This window comes from Quercus lobata, chromosome 10 (assembly GCF_001633185.2).
Source record: "Quercus lobata isolate SW786 chromosome 10, ValleyOak3.0 Primary Assembly, whole genome shotgun sequence".
Taxonomy (NCBI): Eukaryota; Viridiplantae; Streptophyta; class Magnoliopsida; order Fagales; family Fagaceae; genus Quercus; species Quercus lobata.
In genome coordinates, this window is record NC_044913.1 from 65149677 (window position 1) to 65169899 (window position 20223).

Consider the following 20223-nt stretch of genomic DNA (forward strand, 5'->3'; position numbering starts at 1 on the left):
TCTAATTTAAGCGTCCTTAATTAAAACAAAAGAGTGCTAGCTGTTTTAATATATGTATACTACAAAAAAACTAGACCTATAGTGGCGTTTCACAAACGTCACTATAGGTCCTAAAAATGCCTCTATAAACTCATTTGGGTTATAGTTGTAACACTCCAACCCAACTTGGTTAATTACTATTTTAAGCCACTTTCTTTTTATAATTAATATAAGAATATTTAATAAGCATATTATTTTATAATGCTATTAAATGAGAATTGTAAAGATTATAAATAATTAATGGCTATTGTATTATAAATATATACTAAGTATGAACAAAATTATATTAAGCGGTTTAAGTTATTAGATGCATAGTTAGTGGTGTTTTAAATAAGTATGATGCATGGGATGTTATAGTTGTAATTCCACCCACACATGCAACCAATGGGAATTCAACACAAGTAATATCAATGTACCATGCATGTTGATAAACCCATAGACCAAGACTTGGCTGGCCATGCAATGAACAAGCTCCAACTCATCCCTTCCTTGACTTTTCAAAGTAACTAGAATTCCAAGAAGCTCTCTCTCCCTCTCTATTCCCACGGGTCCAAGAAAAATCTGAAATTCTCACTTCACTTTTCTCTCTTTTCTCTTAAGGAAAGAGCTAGGAAGCTCTCTTGAGTCTTCTCTCAAGTCCACGGGTTCACACACCAAAAGAAAGTTGAAGCTCTATCTCATTTCTCTTCATATTCTCTCAAAGAAACTAGAAAACTCAAAGAAAACTCTCTCAAGCTCTCTACCTCTCACACTTTCGGGTCTAGCCACTAGGAAAGGGAAATCCTTTCATGCAAGAGTGATTCTATTCCTATTTTCCCCTTAAGAACCTGAAACTTGGTAAGGGTTCTAGCTACTCTTATCCTAGAATACATGATTTCTTCAAGGAATTTTAGTAATGGTATTTGTGGTTCATAAAATTAGGAAATCATGAACTTATAAGTTTATATATATATATATATATATATATATGCTGTTTTAAGAAGTTTTGAAATTGTGTTGATGGTTTGTGGAAGGTAGATTAGGGTTTTTACTAATTAAGGATTATATATGGTTAAAGAAGTAAGAAAAAGTTAGGATGAGTACTTTTGATGCTACTGCTGGGATTTTTTTTGTGTGTATTTTTGCTCTAAATGGTTAAATGACTATATATAAGTGTTTTCTAACATGTATAATGAGTGTATAAAAATTCTCATATGAAAATACCATCGTTTGATAATTGTTTGTGAATTTACAAGAAAATGTTACAAAGCTGTCACTGTGACAGATTCTGTGTTTACACATGGTAAATTATGTATTAAATTGTATATAGTGAATTTGGATGCTAGGGATAATTCCTATGAAACCTAAGACACTTGTGGTTGTTATTGAATTGGTCTCACGGCATTTGGATCAATATAAAAATAATGGTTTAATTTCTAAGTTACATGAAATTCTGTCATGACAGATTTGAACACATTTTCTTGTATGATTTTTAATAAATCATGGTTTTATGTTTTGACTCCAAAATTTTTATGGTATATACTAGACATACAAGGGAGTGGTTCTGTAAAATTACATAACATTTGGATGTGTACGGACAGCCCATTTGTATTTTACAAATGGGGCATATGCTGCTGAAATGAGCAGTGACAACATATGATACACCTGACTTTGAGGATTTAATTTTAAAGCTAAGGTGAATGTTTGAGCTATAATTTAATATTCTTATCTTTTAGCATGTCTAGATCATAGATTAATTTTATGTAACTTGGTTTGAGGTTTAGTACTCAAAGGAGAGGTTCTAAACCATGCGACGGTTGTATTTATGAAGCTGTTTTGTTCAACATGCTATATGTTGCCTTATGAGTGTATGGTTACGTGACCGTGCTTAAAGGATTTTATGTTTATGCATGCATTAATGCCCTAATTTCAAAGCACCTTTTGAAAGGAAGTTGGCTCTTATAGAGATATGATATTAATATGAGAATGTTGGTTTTCCCTTAGTTTGGTACATCATTTGTTGATGTGTGCATTATATGTTTGTGGGAACCTCTTTGAGATGGGATTAGGATTTCATTGATTATGAGAGATAGGCTTTGAGATGAATGTGTAAGTTTATGATAAGGAGTAATGGATAATAATAAACTTTGATTTTGGTTTAGGTGTTACCAGTACCCAAGTCTAAGCTTCTTCGACTATAGGCTTTCAGTTCCTCTGCTTTCAGGTAAGGGATAAGTTATATGGGCATTTAGTAAGTCATGAGGTTATTTTAAAGTATACGATGCATTAAAAGGGTTTTTTTTTAGAGGTATGGTATATAAGCATGTTTTAGACAAAGATATGTTCGTGAGCTTTCGAAACCCTATGTATATGATTTAAGCATATTGATACTATTACTAATTCCATGAACATGATGTTTAAAGAAAACAATAGAAATGTTTTTATTATGAAATGTAACGCAAACTATGAATTTCAGAAAGATGTATAAGTATGAAATGTTTTCGGGTTATGTCCTCTGGTGATCTGAACTCTGTCAGTAGGAGTTAACTACTAGCTTTCCATAGAAAATGTTATATGATTGGCCATTAAGTGGGACTAGGTATGTTGTACTCACCCTTGTCGGTTACGGCCAACTTGTGGAGGAAGCCAACCTACCCTCATGGTTGAAAGATATCTATGATGATGTGATCCTGGGAATACCTGGCATTGTGGGGAATGCTGGATGCCTAGCACCGCAGTGCTAGAAGCCTCCCAAATAAGTACAGACTTATCAGATATGGACTAACCAATAAGTTATTTATGAACAGCTATATTATATTATTAATCATAAGAGAATGGTTTTGTTTAAATGCATTATGAAAAGTTAAAAGCTCTCATGAAAAGAAGTTTATGATGAAAAGAAAAGTTGTTCTTTAAAGATAAAAGTTTTTGAAGTTTTGTTATGCTTTAAAGATAAAGTTTCTGATGAAAGTACAAGTTTATGTTAAAAAGTTATCAGATATCTGTTCTTATGAAACGTTAAGTTTTATGACTATAAAAGTTATAGTATTTTATGAGAAGAAGTTTATAAAGGAAAGTTTTCTTATTTGACAAGATGTTTCTAGTCTAAGACAAAGTTACCAATTATCTGATTTAAGTTAAAATGATTATTTTGTAATGAGGATACATATATATTGATTTTAAACAATCAATATTATATTTGGTGACTTTATAAGAAATGAAAGAAAATTAAATCCGAAAGGTTTTGGTAATTTTATTATGATAAGAAAAGGGAGAACAATTATTTTCCTATGAAGAGCGTATAAGTTATTATTATGAATAGTATAAAATACTATGCATGAAAAGATGTTCTTTTATCTGAATATTTATAGAATGAAATGATTTGTTTTACATGCATCCTTATTAAATTCTCATATATCTTACCTTTACTGAGCTATGTAGCTCACCTCTTCCACTCTTTCAGTCAACAGGTTTTACTTTGGAGTAGAGGGAGCCTTAGTCGAGTTTTGGAAGGAGCTGGTTTTAGTTTTAAAAGTATAGATCCTAAATTAACAATTTTGATGTTTAGCTTTGTAGTATTGTGTATTTTAGGATCTAATGAAAGTGTATACCTTAAAATATTAAGAAATGTATCATGTGAAATTTCGAATTTGAACAACTAGTAGATTATGTCAATCTTTGAGTACAATGTAGATGCTCTGAATATCAAGTGAAAAATTATATCATTTAAGTAAGGAAACAATGATGAAAAGTAAGAGGGAAGCTTATGGTAAAAGTTTTGTAAAAGTTAAGTTAGTTCTTGTTAATATCAGGTTTAGGCTTGATATTAGCATGCTGGTCATGGTCACAAATCCAAGTATCGGGTTTGGGGCGTGACAATAGTGATGTTTTCTATAGTGGTGGTTACAAACATTACTATTGTACTGTGACTAGGCCATTTTTTTTTTTTTAATTAGGCTATAGCAATGTTTTAAAATGCCACAATTGGTTCATACCCTATAGTGGCGTTTTTAAAACACTACTATAGCCCTTTTTTTTATATTAAAAAAAAAAAAAAGGCTATAGCAGCGTTTCAAAATGCCACTATAGCCAAAAACCAACAACAACAACAAAAAATTTTAATTAAATTAAGAAATACAAACCTAGCAAATTCAAAATCAAACAAAAGCCTAGAAAATTCAAAATCAAACACAACATACTCACAATACAAACATGTCAAAGCAACATAGAAATAGGAAGTAGTTTCTTCCCAGTTAGAGCAAGCATTAGCATCAGTATGTGTAAAATTTTCTGTCTATTTTAGCATAAAAACCTACTTTTTCTATTTTACACAGTCACTCTTACAAAACACTCACATTAGACTATCTATTATATACTCCTTTTTATTTAAATAATCATTTTTATTTATTTCTTATTATTATTTTTATATATATTTCTTCTCACAGTCTCTTTCATCTCTCAGACATTCTCTCTCATCTCTCAAATGCTCTCTTTCATCTCTCAGCTCTCTACTTCCATGGCTGGACCTCGTCATGGCTGAAGCTCACATGACCACTACAAAGGGTAACCTCCATGGTTAGACCTACATTTCCTTCATCTATTGCTATTGTTACTTCTTCTTTTGCTATTGTTGCCGCTACTTATTCTTCTGTTGTTGCTGCCATTGCTTCTTTTTTTTTTTTTTTTCCTGCTACTGCTATAGCAGCTTCTTCTTTGTCTGGATTTGATGATTTGTATGGAGGAGATAGAGATGGAAGAGAGTCAGGGGGATCGAAGAGCGAGAGAATTGATGGAGAAGAGAGAGAAGGGAGAGAGAAAAACTATTAAAAAAAGAATATTCAAAGCTATAGTAACCCATGTATATATATATATATATACAGTTATTGTAGCAAGTTTGGATATTTACAAACCTTTACAAGCTCTAATGTGCATCTATTTTATGCTATATTGTGTAAATTTTTGCACTTTTTGCATTTTACACCCACTGATGCTATTGCTCTCTCTAATATTTATTTCATTTTGCAAAAGGATTACTTTTGTAATACATGTTCGAGAGAGCGAGGAAGAGACCTGCGTGGCTATGTGTGGAGGTAACTAGGTAAGAAGTGAAAAGGAAAAGAGAAAAGAGTATAAGGAAGAAGTGAACAATGGATGAGAAAAAGGAGAAGAGAAAAGGAAAAAGAAAAAGTTTTCGGGGTTTGGGATTTATGTAATGTGGAAGACTTGCATCTAGGTATATATATATATATATATATATATATATATATATATGGAAGACCTGCACTGATGTAAATAGAATTTTAAAGATTATGTAGGGGGCGGTTTCTTAAATCTAAGCCCAACTTGCTAAGATTGGGCAAGGATAGAGGCCCAATACAACTAATTTGTAGAGATGGGGAGTTAAGGCCAACACATTGTGTCCTTGCAACTACGGCTTGATAACTAAAGGAATGGGATTAGCTAAAATGATAATACTTGATAGAAACTTAGTAGGAAAAGAAAGATTATTATTTATTTCATTCCTCGGGCTAGCCGAGGATCACTTGTTCTTAAGAAATACAATTCTTTTTCTCTCTTTATTTCTCTCTCCAATTTTTTTGATCCCCCCACAAGCATGACCTTCCTTCCTATTTATAGCCATTCAAATTGCATCCCAACCTTCCACTTGGAGAGCTATTAATCTTTCTTTGGATACTTATCCCATCACTACCTTGCTAGTGGTGGTAAAGTAAGTTATAGGCTGTGAGGGCACTGTTCAGGCTGGGATTATTCTACCATTAATGCGGCAGGCTAAGTTGGTGCTATGCATTAAATGCAGAGATGATAGATGCTTTATCTGGAAGTTTCCAATCTCATAGCCTTTATGGCTTATCTCTTCGGGTGGATTGCCTTCCTTGCTTTCCCTGATCCACCTAGCACTTTGATTGTCCTGATTGGGTTGGGCCTAATTTGATGAACAATTGGGTCCAATTATACGTCAGGTGAATCCTGTTGATGGTTTCTTCTCTTCGAGCTCCCACCCCCCACTAATTAAATTTTAAATTACAAAAATTTAAAAGGAAAAAATATAAGTTTACATACTATTGTATAATTTTTTCTTTTTTGCCTTAATTGTAGTGTGCTAGTGTGTGAGTGGTAAAGAGTCATTTATTATTAACATGAAATCTTTAATAATAATAATAATAATTATTATTATTATTATTATTATTATTATTATTATTATTATGAAGAAGGTAAATCCACAAGTATGAATTCTAAAAAAATAAAATAAAATAATAAAAGAACACAAGTCTAAAGAATTCCTTGATATATATATATATATATCGTAATTTTGATAAGTACTTACCAAACAACCATTTTTTTCAAAAAGCACTTTTTACCATTTTTACTAAACATTATGTTTTTTTTAAATGGAAACATTAATAAATGTCCTAAGGGTATTGGTTTAAAAAATATTTTTAGAAACTTTTTATGAAAATAAATAAAAACAACAGACTTTATTAACAGTTTTTATATTTCCTATTAAAGTAGTATTAAAACTTTCTTAAAATAGTCAATTAACAATTGCCCTAATTGCAACCATTAACATAATCATTTAAAAAAAAAAAAACACAATTTCATAATGTACTTTTTAAAACCATAACTTTTTTAAAAATTACAATTTTCAAAAAGTTAAGCCAAACTCACCCTTAAACAGGTAGAAAAAGACAAAGTCAAGTGATAAGGTTGCATATATGCAACCTTAGAGCATTAGAGCACTAGCATCCAGGAATGCAAAAAAAAAATACTATTTCACATCCTCAGACACTACTTTATCTATTTTACCAACTCATTTCACAACTCATCCAACATTTCAGTTCTTATTTTTACATACAACCCATTAAAATAATATAAACTACCTAATAAAATAATAATAAATATTTCTCTCTCTCTCTCTCTCTCTCTCTTTTTCTCTTCACCCACAACCACAAGATTAAAAAATTATTTTTTTCTTTACAACCCATGGGCAATAGCACTAGCATTGGGGGTGCAAACCCCCCCCCCCCCCCTCTCCCTCTCCCCAGTTGCTATTTTACCACCTAAACCCTTAAAAACATGCTACATTTAGGAGTGGGTATCTAAAAATTTATACCATTTGTGAAAAGTAAGGTTGTATATATATAACCCTACTGTTCATGGGTTGTAAAAATAAAAAATTATATTTTAATGGAGTGAGAGAGGAAGAGAGGAAAAGAGGGAAGAGAGAGAAGAGAGAGAATTGATTTGTTTATATTATTTGTTGGTATAATTTATATTTTTTTAATGAGTTGTATGTAAAAATAGAAACTGTGATTTTGGATGAGTTGTAAAATGGGATGGTAAAATAGATAAAGTAAGTTTTGAAAATGTATAATAGACATTTTTTTTGCATCTCTGGATGCTAAGCATTAGCATTTAGAGGGTGTAAAAACCCCCTAGTTACTATTTTAGCAACTAAAATAAGCCAAAAATCACACACATCTAGGGGTGGGTTTGTATTTTTTTTATACCAACTGTAGTTTAGGATGTAAAAAGAATATATTATTTTATAGATAAAGTGAGTTTTTAAGATGTAGAGAAGAGAGAGAATTGAATTTTTTTAAATTATTTAATGTTGTAGTTTATATTATTTTAATAAATTGCATGTAAAAATAGAAATTGTGATGTTGGATAAGTTATAAAATGAGATGGTAAGATAGATCAAGTAGGTTTTTAGGGTATAAAATAGACACTGATATGCATCCTCGGATACTAGTACTCCTATAACAAGGTGACAAATTTTTTTAAGAATACAAATTCGGATGAAGTGGGCCTTGGATTGTAAAATAACAACCGGGGGTGTTTACCACACTGTTAGTGCTTAAATTGTATGAAGACCAAGTATTCTACATGGCTCTAACATCAACGTGGACCCAGTATCATCCATGATGGTTAGTCTCAAGAAATGTTGGGTATACCACGAAGCCCAATAGCCCACCTCTGTTTCAGTGACCTTATCTTTATAATTAGTCAAGTTAACTTGTTTATAAAAATTAAAAAAAAAAAAAAAAAAAAATAGTCAAGTTAACTGGGTCGTGCTAATGAGTGCTCTTAGGGCATTGGTTAACAATCCATTTTAAGAAAGTTTTGATACCACTTTTATGGAAAATAAAAAAAGTTGTCAAAAAATTAATTGTTTTTTTTTTCTTTTTCTTTTCCCATAAAAACTTTTGTTAAATGGATTATTAACCAATGCCCTAAGGGCATTCGTTAGCATTTCCCCTTTATTTATTTATTATTATTATTATTACTATTATTATTACTATTATTATTTGTAAAGACTAAAGAGTCAAGTTAACTATATTTAATGGTAATTAACTCTTCTGTGTGGTATGGAAAAGGAATATATAATTTTTGAACGTATAATGTTAAATTGGATTAGACATGTGATTAATGCGTGGTGAAAGCATAATGGGACGCTATGCTTTTGAATGCTTTGGCATTCTTAGAACTTGGACAAGAAAGCAAGGGCTTTTGACACTATTTCATTTTTCCTGTTCTTGCAAAGGTTTAGGGGATTGATGAGCTTCCCTTGTTGTTTTGTTTCTCTTTCTTTCTTTCTTTAGTGTATTAAGAAAAAAAAAACTCTCACAATCAGAGAAGTCCAAACTTGAATTGGGCCAGTGATCCATTTTTAGGCCCAAGCTTGTGGATGTCTTGTTGAAGAATACTACACAATGTTTAAAGCTTTGGTTGATGAATTAGCCAATTATCAATCTGTTCCAGTTTGCAAGTGTCCTTGTACTTGTGGAGCTCAAAGAATCTCCACAGATCTTAATGATCGTGATCTGGTGATGAGGTTTCTGATGGGATTGAATGATTCTTATTCTACAATCCGTGGACAGATTCTATTATATGAGCCTTTACTTGATATCAATAAGGTTCTCTCTTTGATTTTGCAAGAAGAGAAGCAAAGAAGCTTAAAAAATGGTGAATTCACCAGTTTTGTTGTGGCTCATCCTATTGAAGCCACAACACTCTACTCATCCTATTGAAGCCACAACACTCTACTCTAATGTAAGATCTGGTTCCAAGAACAGTTATGGTGGTAAGGGTAATTCTAAGAAGGAAGGACCAATTTGTACTTACTATGGAAAGGTAGGACATATTGCTGATAAATGCTATAAGCTTATTGGTTTCCCACCAGGATTTAAGTTTAAGAACAAATCCATGGCAAATCAAGTTTCTTGCAACTAGATGTCAGGTTTTGGGAATCCTATTTCCATCCAAACCAATGAAGATACAATTACCTCATCTCCGCAATGTCCAATTTCTAAATCACAATGTGAGCAGCTTCTTGCTTTCTTGAATTCACAATCTGTTGGTGAATCTTCTCAACACATGGCTCCTCAGCAGGTAGCTACTGTAATCACTGCTGGAGCAAGTATTTCTCAACCTTTAGCATTGAGTGCTTCTTTATCCAATTATCTAAATAATTTTTCAGGTAAGTCCTTTTGTTCATCCTCTTTCTTGATTCTAAATGCCACTATTTTAATTACAGAAGTGGTAAATAGATCAGCCTTTGAAAACACAGATTGGATCATTGATACAGGAGCCATTGATCATATGGTCCATTATGTTTCAATTTTTAGCTCCATCACTTGTGTGTCTAATTCCTATGTTTACTTACCTAATGGTGAAAAGATTTTAGTGACTCATATTGGAACAGTACATCTCACTGAAACTTTAATTCTCACTAATATGTTGTGTGTCCCTTCCTTTACTTTCAATCTTAATTATGTTAGTCATCTTAACAAATCAATGACTTGTTGCCTCATTTTTCTTGGTTCATTTTGCATTATTTTGGATCTTGCTCTCAGGAGCACGATTGGTCTGGGTAGAGAGCAAAATGGACTGTATCTGCTGGATAACAAGTTCAAGACATTACATTCTGTTTCGGCTTATTCCATTTGTCAATCTGTTTGTACTCAATCTGATCTTTGGCATTTTAGATTAGGGCATCCTTCAAATGGAAAACTTGATCTTTTAAATAAAGTTGAACCTTTTGTATAGTGTAATAAAACTGCTCATTGTGACATTTGTTTAATAGCTAAGCAAAAGAGGTTACCTTTTACTTCTAGCAATCGCATCTCTGAATTTCCTTTTGATCTTATTCATTGTGATTTATGGGGTCCTTTCTCTGCTCCTACTGTGGATGGTTACAAAAAATTTCTTACAATAGTTGATGATTTTTCTAGATGCACTTGGATCTATTTGTTAAAGGCCAAATCAGAAACTCAGTTGTTGTTATCTTAATTCTATGCTTTGGTTGAAACACAGTTCAACAAAAGGATAAAATGCATAAGAACAGATAATGAGACAGAGTTTTTGATGAGGGATTTCTTTAAGTCCAAGGGTATAATACATCATTTGAGTTGTGTTGCAACTCCTCAACAAAATTCTATTGTAGAAAGGAAACACCAACACATTCTCAATGTGGCTAGAGCACTTAAATTTCAATCAAACATTCCTTTAGAGTACGAGGGTGATTGTGTTCTTATAGTAGTTTATCTCATCAATAGGTTGCCTTCTTCTGTACTTTCTAACAAAACTCCTTATGAGGTTCTTTTTGGTCACCTTTCCTCTTTTTCACATCTTAAAGTGTTTGGATGCCTTTGCTATGTTTCTACTCTAGCACATCACAAAGACAAATTCTCTCCAAGAGCCACCAAGTGTGCATTTGGGATGAGCAGAATTTTTCAGCTTATCTCCACTTTCAGCTTATTTTTACTACTATTCATAGGTCCTACCGCACTTTTTGATATTATTCATGGGTCTCACTACACTTTTTGATACTATTCATGAGTTCCACTGTACTATTCAGCTTATTTTTTAACATTTTTCTACACGTTCTATAGAAAGTTTTCAATATCAGCTAAACAAGCTATTCCAAACGGACACCAAATGTGTATTCTTAGAATATCCTTTTGGTGTTAAAGGTTACAAAGTTATGGATATTCACACTCATTCAGTGTTTATATCAAGAAATGTATAGTTTCATGAGTCTATATTTCCCTTTCAATCTCAAGTTCCTTCACAGTCCATTGACCCTTGTGGGTTCTTTTTTTTTTTTTTACAGCACATGGGCCCAAGTAGAAACAAGGATCTTGGGCCCAATGCTTTATGTTTAAGGGATTGGGCTTGGTTCACCGCAACTAAGTTGGGCTAATTTTGAACCAAGTTGTGCACAAAGCGTGGATCTTACAATATACATACTAACACATAGAAAATATACATGTATTGTATAGCAAGGGACAATAAAGAATGATATAAGTAAAATGAAAAGTGAAATAAACGTTAGGGATCCTTAGGATAGTAAGAAATGATTTATTATTTTTTTAAGTTTTTAATACATCGTGCTCTTTTTGCACTAGGATATGTTACAAGGGCCAAATAAGTTCAAAAATCACAGACTTGGATAACTCCTTAGGCTTCCAAGACTTAAGAAGTTTGAATCCCTTTGAATCAAAGTGTATTCTCTAGTGGCTGTTTTAGGATCTCGGACGGTGTTTTTCCTCTTTTCTCTCCTTTTGAACATCAAAAGAGTTTTCTAAAGAATCTTTTCCCCCTGATTCACTGTTGCTAAATGAATTTCATTGTTGACTCCCACTCCTTTTATAGTGCCACTTTAGGGTTTTTGGTGTACCATCATTTCCCTACATTTGCTACCCTGGATATCAGAACCAATGTTGTGTCAACAACATTAGTGGCTGGACCCTTCCTCATTTTCTCACTATTTCCCTCTTTTGAGATTCCCTCTTCAAAAGCCCCTAGCTGACTTTCCCGTTCTGGGAGGTCCTAAAGGGCTGACTTCTAATCTTTCTTTTCAAGACTTCTAGACACCACTTTTTTTTATACCCACCTTTTGGCTGTTTTGCCTTTTTTCCTTTTCCCTAAATGGGCAGATTCCTTTCTATCAAGTTGAAAGATTCCCAACCACCTTCCTTCATGGTGCATCTTCTTGGATTCCCCAAGGTACCAGACCCTTATTCATGAGTTGCTGGTTCCCAAGTCTTCTACTCCTTTCCTGCATTATTGGGTGGCTAATGGGACACATCTGTTCTTGTTCTTTGTGTTCCTAAGCATGCTCCCTTGAGATGTCTCAATCTTAACCTGGCTCTGTTGCATATCCTGAGGATCCTAGGCTTCTGGGAATCCCCAGGTATCCTGGTTCAGTTTTTCTCCTTGGATTCCCAACAATTTTTTCCCATAAGAGTTGGGCTGAGCTTTTCCTTCTTTGTTTCGTAAGGCCCAAAGCTTGCCCTGACCTTTGGGCTTAGGTCCCTTCCTATTAACTTTTAATGAATTTGGGCCTTACCCTTTCCTTGAAAGCCCAAATGGCTCTTAGATTTCAATGTTTTTGTATTGTTTTGGGCTTTGATACAATATTGTGATATTTTGGACCTTAACAACCCTTTTGACACTTGTTCTGATTCTGTTTCCTTATCCGTATTACCTACTCCCTTGCTTGATGAACATACTCCTATTCCACTCAACCCTAATTCACCTATAGCAGATACTACCACTGATGCAGATACTGCACCTGCTACAAATATTGCAATTGCTGCAGATTGCACTACTGTAGATTGCACTAATTCTGTAGAGTGCATTTCCTCATAGATTCCTCCTTCCACTGATACACACCTTCATTCATAAAATTCTTTTCCTATTCCAATCACTACTGCATCCTCTATTCCACCCAAAAAATCGACTAGAGTTCATAAAACTCCTTCTTACTTACAAGATTATTCTTGTAATTTCCTTGTTAGTAAGCCAATCTCAGGTAGTCCCTAATCCCTATGATATTAATAAACACCTTTCTTATGTCAATATTAGTACTTCACACAAAATTTTTGCTCTTGCTACTAGTGTTGAGATTGAACTAGATTTTTTTCACCAAGCAGTGACTTCTAAAGCTTGGCAAGTAGCTATGGACAAGGAGATATTTGCTTTGGAGCTTAACCACACTTGGGATATTGCTCATTTACCTAATGGTAAGACTCCAATTGGATGCAAGTGGATCTATAGGATTAAGTATAATCCAGATGGTTCAGTGGAGAGGTACAAAACTAGGTTGGTGGCTAAAGGTTACACTAAACAAGAGGGGCTGGATTATTCAGAGACCTTCTCTCCAATTGCCAAATTTATATCAGTGAGGATGTTGTTATGTATTGCTGTTGTCAAAGGCTGGGATTTGCATCAATTAGATGTGAACAATGCCTTTTTACATGGAGACTTAGATGAGAAAGTTTATATGACCTTGCCATAGGGATTTCATAGCAAGGGGGACTGTGCTAATGTTGCTGCTGGTAATGCTAATGTTGTTGGTACTGATATTGCTGTTGGATTCACTAGGACTCTTGTTTGCAAATTGAGGAAATCCCTTTATGGATTAAAGCAAGCCAGCAGACAATGGCATGCTAATTTGTCAACAACAATCACTGAGCTTGGTTTTGTGTAGTCCAAGTTAGATTATACTCTTTTTGTTCATTCAAAAGGCTCATGTTTCACAGCTCTTTTAGTTTATATTGATGATATTCTCATTACTAGGAATGACTCACAATGTGTGACAAACTTGAAGAAGCTACTTGACAGCAAGTTTGGGATAAAGGACCTGGGAGCTCTAAAGTACTTCCTAGGGCTTGAAATGGCTAGAAGTGAAAAGGGTATCAATCTGAACCAAAGGAAGTATGCCCTGGAAGTGTTGACAGATTCAGGCGTGCTTGGTTGCAAGCCAATGAAGACTCCTATGGAACAGCATCTTAAGTTGTCCAATGATGAAGGTGATTTGATTGATGATCCATCTTAGTATAGAAGGTTGATAGGAAGACTGATGTACTTAACTGAAAGCTCGAAAATGTGTTAAAAACACAAGAGCTTTTTAGACCCCCAAATCAAAGTTACGGCTCGATAGATTTTACACTAACTTAATTCTAAGTGCGGAATAGTGAAAATGTGAGCGGATAAACAAACAAGCTACTTTAACACATATTCATATAAGCACAGCAGTAAAATGAAATGTAAAGGAGTAGGGAAGAAGAATGCAAACACAGATAACACGTCGATGTGTTATCGAAGAGGAAACTGAAGAACTAGGCGAAAAACCTCTCCGCCGCCCTCCAAGCGGTAAACGATCCACTAGACAATCAGTTGGGATACATGGGTTAGCAAGAGACCTTCCAAGCCTAATCTACCTGTTGTACATAAGCCCTCCAAGCTCCTACTCCAACAAGGCTTCTCGGAACCGTGTCTTATCTAGCTCTCCGGATCCTGCAACAAGCTCCATGTTGCATTTGCCATCCTTGACTTCTTCCAATGCTTTCCAGCAGCACCAAAACTTCACTTGACACTCGGAAAGGGTGTGGTAAGTGTTTGGACTATCAACCTCTCAATGGTATGGAAATGGAGAGGTAGGAGTTAAGGAAATCCACAAGCTTATGTGTAGAGATATATGGGTATGATAATCTCTAACTCTCAAGGTGTTTGGCTAGGGTTTTCTCTCAGAAGCACTCCTCAACATTTGTGGGTAATGTGGGTATATCTATAGTATGGGTACAGAAAGTGTGTATATATAGTGTGGGTATAAAAAGTGTGCATCAAATAGAACAGTCTGGCAGAACAAAATGTTTCACAGGTGTCTTGCGGGAAGGCCTTACCCGCGAGATACTCGCGAAACACAGCTGTCTCCATCTGTACTGACTCTTTGCATTCCAGTCATGTGCAAGGCACATGCTTCACTTCGCGGGATGCTTAGTCGCGATCTACCCACGAGAAATCTTCCGTCTTCAATTGCTTGAGTCTTCACACTCTCTCTCTATCACACAACCCTTACAATCAAATCCCACAATAAATACAGGGTACAAAAAGATTGAATATAATTACAATCAAATTTGGCATGGAATAAAAGCCAACAGAATACATATTTGTAAATCACAACTTTACATTAACTTTAACTAAACCTGATATCTGCTATGCAGTTAACAGATTGAATTAGTTTTTGTGTACGGCTAGACAACCCCACATGTTAGCCGCACAAACGGTTCTGCAATACATCAAAGGTACTCCAAGCCAAGGGATTTACTTTCCTAATTTACTTTCCAACAAACTCAGATTTTTAGTTGAAGGCATTTTGTGATGTAGTCTAGTCTGGATGTCTAGATACAAGGAAATCATTGATTGGATATTGTGTATTTCTTGGAGATAGCCTGATTTCGTGGAGATCAAAGAAACAAACAACGATTTCAAGGTCCTCAGCCGAGGTTGAATACAAATCCATGGCCTCAACTTGCTGTGAAATCACTTGGCTATTCTATTTGCTTGAGGATTTTAGGATCCAGCACACTAAGGCAGCACTTTTGTATTATGATAATAAGGCAGCACTACACATTGTTGCAAACCTTGTGTTTCATGAGAGGACTAAGCACGTAGAGGTAGATTGCCATTTGATAACGGAAAAAATTCAATCTGGGATGATTAAAACTTTTCACATTAGAACTAACTTTCAATTGGCTGACGTTTTTACTAAATCTCTTGGTGTGCCTGCTTTTATGAACTTAGTAAGTAGGCTGGGATTGTTAAATGTCTTCAATGCAAGCATCATCTATCCAAGGCCTTTCCAAGACAAAACTGTTGTATCTACTTCGGAGGCAACTTTGGTCTTGAGGGGGACTGTCAAGAAAAAGGGTATGAAGATTGTTGAGAACAAAGCAGTGTTGAAGAAGCCAAAAGTGAAGAAGAACAACAATAACAAAGTTAAGAAGCCTCAAAACGACAAAGTCAAAGCAAAGAAAAGGCTGACTTCATTTAGTGAAACGCCTGCGTTTTGGATGAAAGTTTTGAAGAAACTACTTGTCGTTTGAAGCTTTAAGTTGAGTATGTGACATTCACGAGCAAGCGGTTATAGTTGGTTAGGATTAGCTTGACAGGTGCCTTAATGTTATTGGGGGAGTGTTATTAGGAAAGTTAGTTATTTTTCCCACCCAATTTTCTTTCTTCTTCCTTTGATCTGCTGTACAGTATATAAACAGATCTTGTACATCAAGTTAGTTACATTTTTTCATTTACAGAGCTTTAGCAATAAGAAGCTATTCTCTCATCGAGTTTTCTCTGTGTTTCTAGAAATTTTCCTAGTTCATTTTGTGAATCTTCTTTCTTTATTTTTCAAGTTCTTTAATCACCTTGAGATTTAGATTTTAACAGACGACAATGAAAATGTTTGTTTTGGAATCTATCCTCAATTCCTCTACCAAAAGGAAAAGAGCAAAAGCAAAGCCAACAAATTTAAAGTGAAATATTGAATCCATAAAATGGTTTTCAAGACAAAAACAATTAAGAAAACAAAATTGAAATTTCATACGTGAACATAATGGCACATAAAGATGTATACATATGTTAAACGCGTAACAGTATAATGCACATCATGCCCCACAATACAGCAAAAATACCCAAATGCAATTATGTTGTCATATGTTTGCGACAGTGGAATTCAACTTGGTTCGTGTATGACATGATGAAGGCAGTGATGACTGGTGTGTCTTCTATCTTGTAAGGAGGAAAAGGAGAGGGACTGATGCTGATGCTCTCCGATGAAAATGAAAATTGCTGCAATTAATCTTTCTGGGTTGCAAATTGAAATTGGGCAGGTGCTGGCCCAGGCCTAAAACCAGAAGCTTATTTCATTCCATTCCATTATTAGAGGCAAGATTTTATTGTATACTAGGAAAGTCAAGTCGAATATATGTTAATTAGAATCATCATGTATTCAAATTGCCAAGGAGCGAGAGTGTATTTTTAAGGAGCCTGCCTATCTTTAAATTAGCAATGAGTGGCAATTGTGAAAGAGTGATCAAATTTAAAATCTATCTTTAAATTAACAAGTTGTCTATGTGTATTGAGTGTTGTGACAGAGAGATGGGATGAGAGATCCCCAAATCAGAGACGCACTCGCACTGGCACACTCGGACTCGGTCGGTCCCATGTCATCAAATTTTCTGCACGCAACGCAATAGCAATACGGGATGGCTTCTAGAAACTGGATTATTATCTTTATCTTAATAAATAATTCTTTGTGACCTTCCATTTTGGTCCCTACTCCATAGTCACTACAACTACTATTTAGGCAGCATTCATTAATTAATTATATATTATGAGGGATTCATTTGTGAAATTGACATGAAAGATGGACCCTCTCCCTCCAACAAATAATCTCCATTTTTAGTTTTCACGTAAGTGTGATACAAAAGAAATATCTCTCAGTTCCCTTTTTATCTTTCATTTCATGAATGATTGAGATTCGCTCCACTTTCTACACACTTTTCTTTTTTCTTTATTCATTCCCTTACTACTACTGCTACTACTTTGGCAAAGTTACAAAGGTGGGGTGTCGACACCTAACTTTAGTTCTGTCATTGTCACTGTCACTATCTCAGAGTGGACTCCTTAATTTCTTGGTAATCCTGCCATGTACTTCCACGGTTCCACCTTTTTTTTTTCCAGCACTTTTTATCCTCTTCACTACTCTCTAATTTCTATGCTTCTAGAAGTCTTGCACATGATCTATGTCCGCAACTCTCATCATGTTTCCCATCCTATCCTATGAAATGGTTGCGTATACTACACAAACCTCTCTCACTTATTATTATTAATCCACCCTATTACTTCCATTTAAAGAACTTTTGAATCTATCACCTGAAGTCTTTAATTTCTCAAATCAAATGGGTTAAGAAAAAATCTAGTTGTTTCGCATGCCAACAACTCGTGCAACATAACAAAAAATTAAATTAAATAAAATGAAAAATTACACATTAACACCCTAAAATATACCCCTTGATTATACTCTACACCCCAAACTTTTCAAATGCACATTATGTACCCTAAATTATGATCCTTGTTACACTTTGCATCCCGACATTAAGTTTGTTGTTAACTTGAATAGAAAAATATGACACCACGTGAAAATACCAAATTGTCCATCTTCTCAGCCCTTTAAAAACAAAAAATGAATTATATTTTACTACCTTAAACTGCACTCCTGATTAAACTTTGCATCCTAAATTTTTAATTTTCATTCAAGTTAACTTCAAACTTAATGTCAGGATGGTCATAGTTTAGAATGCAAAATCTGCATTTGAAAAGTTTAGGGTGCAAATGTAATATGAGGTATATATAGTTAAAGATAGTAAAGTGTAATTTCTCCAAAATAAAATTTACTATTTGTAAAATGTCGAGACACCTAATGTCTTTATTTTATTCTATTACTATCTTTCATGTTACCTAGACAAAGGTTCAAAGTTTTTAAGGTTGAACCATGATGTGTCAATTACTTTGTTAATAAATCCAATTAATAAATTGTATTTATATATAATAAATATTCAGATTTGATCAACACAAAACTTGTGGCGCAATGGTTGCCAAATCCTGTGACCCAAAAAAGACCCAAAAGTCGGTTCCTAATTAACCTAGTTAGGCCACATGGTTCTGTCCAGGTTTCAAAACATTGTCTAAACACCTATATATGTATAATGTGATTCTTTCTAGCCTACCTTCTTGCTTTCCATTTTTTCTATACATAAATGTAATTTTTTTTTTTTAACCAACAAATGCAACAAGAAGTCTTCTTCCCTATTTCCAAATAGTGGGTCTTTCAAAGTAAAGAAATAATATATCTCTCCAAGCTTAAGGAAAAAACAAATCTTTATTTCATGGATAATAGAGTTCATGAAAGATAGAAATAAATAAGAATGTTAGGTGCCAACTTTACAAATAGTAATTTTTATTTTTTTTGTTGCGTTGTATGAACCGTCCCTCATGTAAAATTCGTACAAAGACAATTGTTATCAAAACCACATGCCATCATTATCAATGATACGTTGCATTTGTACATATCTACAACTTTCATTTTTCAGCAAATGGTTGAGGATGAAATAATCTTCCCCATGGCCCATGGTTATCCTTATCCTGGGAGAGGAAAAGAACCATATTCACACTGACACTGTGCCTTCTAGAAGATTTTTTTTTTTTTTTTTTAATTTTTAATTTTCCTTTTTATTTATCACCGCTATTTTGGCCATTGTCTTCTAGAAGATTTGATGGATTTCTGTTAGTTTGGTTTTGCATGTGGGCATCACTTTTATATATAGCCACTTAAAATAATATAAGGTGGACACAGCTTTATTTGCTTACAAAGTTTGCCCATGTGCAATTCTTGTCTTTTCTCTTTCCGTGTTTTCTAATAAATCTGTCTTTCTTTATTTTTCTCTTTTGCATACAATATGATACATGCTGTTGGATCATGAGAGAGATGTTTCACTTGACATGATAACACTTTGTTTGTCTTCTTTCCTTCTTTTATTATTGAAAAAAGTTCTAGTTAGGGGATGAGCTGACTCCTACTACTGCAGAGTGCAGAGTGAGGCAGCTTTGATTCATGAACCTAATATCACCTTGAATCCACAGGATTAAAAATCTAGAATCCATAAGAATAAAGTGAACAATAATCTTAAAAACTTTATTTTTAAAATTTTCCAAATATTAAAAATAAAAAATCTTCATATAACTTGTATGATGTCATAGGTTAAGAACAATATGGTATAACTCAATAAGAATCCACCAAAAGACAAAAACAGAAGGTCTGACTGATTTTTTTTTTTTTTTCTTTTCGTTTTGGACATTGTATCATAGAGTTAGATTAATTACACCTTTACATATGAGCTTCAAATGAGAACAAAAATTAAATTATCTCTATTTTATGATGTACATAACTGCATACTAAGACTCATACATAAAGTAAAGGAATCATGATTCATGACTAACATATTAAGGTGCTTTCCCTCAACAAAATAAATAAATAAAAGTGCTAATTGCATAACTTAATGTTCCAGCCAAAAGGAAAAGCATAACATAATGATCGTATTGAAACTGAGAAGGGTTTAGTAATAAACAGGCAAGAACATTGATAGGCTGATTGATCAAATGCCATAATTAGTATTTTTTTTCTAAAAAAAAACTTTATTTAAAGTATCTCTATTTTTTATCACCGGCAAAGTGTGTGTTCTTCATAGTCAAAAGACAAGCCCATACTATATGAGTGTATTTCTTTGATGCTAAGATTCCTCTCTGGTCTCCCCCTCTTTATATATTAGAAGACAA

General features: G+C 33.9%; 1 protein-coding gene and 1 long non-coding RNA gene across 3 annotated transcripts; both read left to right on the plus strand.

Moving 5' to 3' along the window:
* Positions 1-512: 512 nt before the first annotated feature.
* LOC115963024 lies at positions 513-4996 on the plus strand. 2 transcript variants are annotated; one of them, XR_004085670.1, is made up of 4 exons: positions 513-876; positions 2181-2242; positions 4481-4581; positions 4721-4996. It is a non-coding gene; the product is annotated as an uncharacterized LOC115963024 (long non-coding RNA). The 2 variants fall into 2 exon arrangements; XR_004085669.1 differs by having other exon boundaries at positions 4724-4996.
* Positions 4997-8703: 3707 nt separating this feature from the next.
* Positions 8704-10143, plus strand: LOC115962512. The gene is made up of 2 exons (XM_031081363.1): positions 8704-9520; positions 9897-10143. The coding sequence occupies exons 1-2, from the start codon at positions 9274-9276 to the stop codon at positions 10031-10033; spliced, it is 384 nt and encodes a 127-aa protein (XP_030937223.1). The 5' UTR covers positions 8704-9273; the 3' UTR covers positions 10034-10143.
* Positions 10144-20223: the final 10080 nt, after the last annotated feature.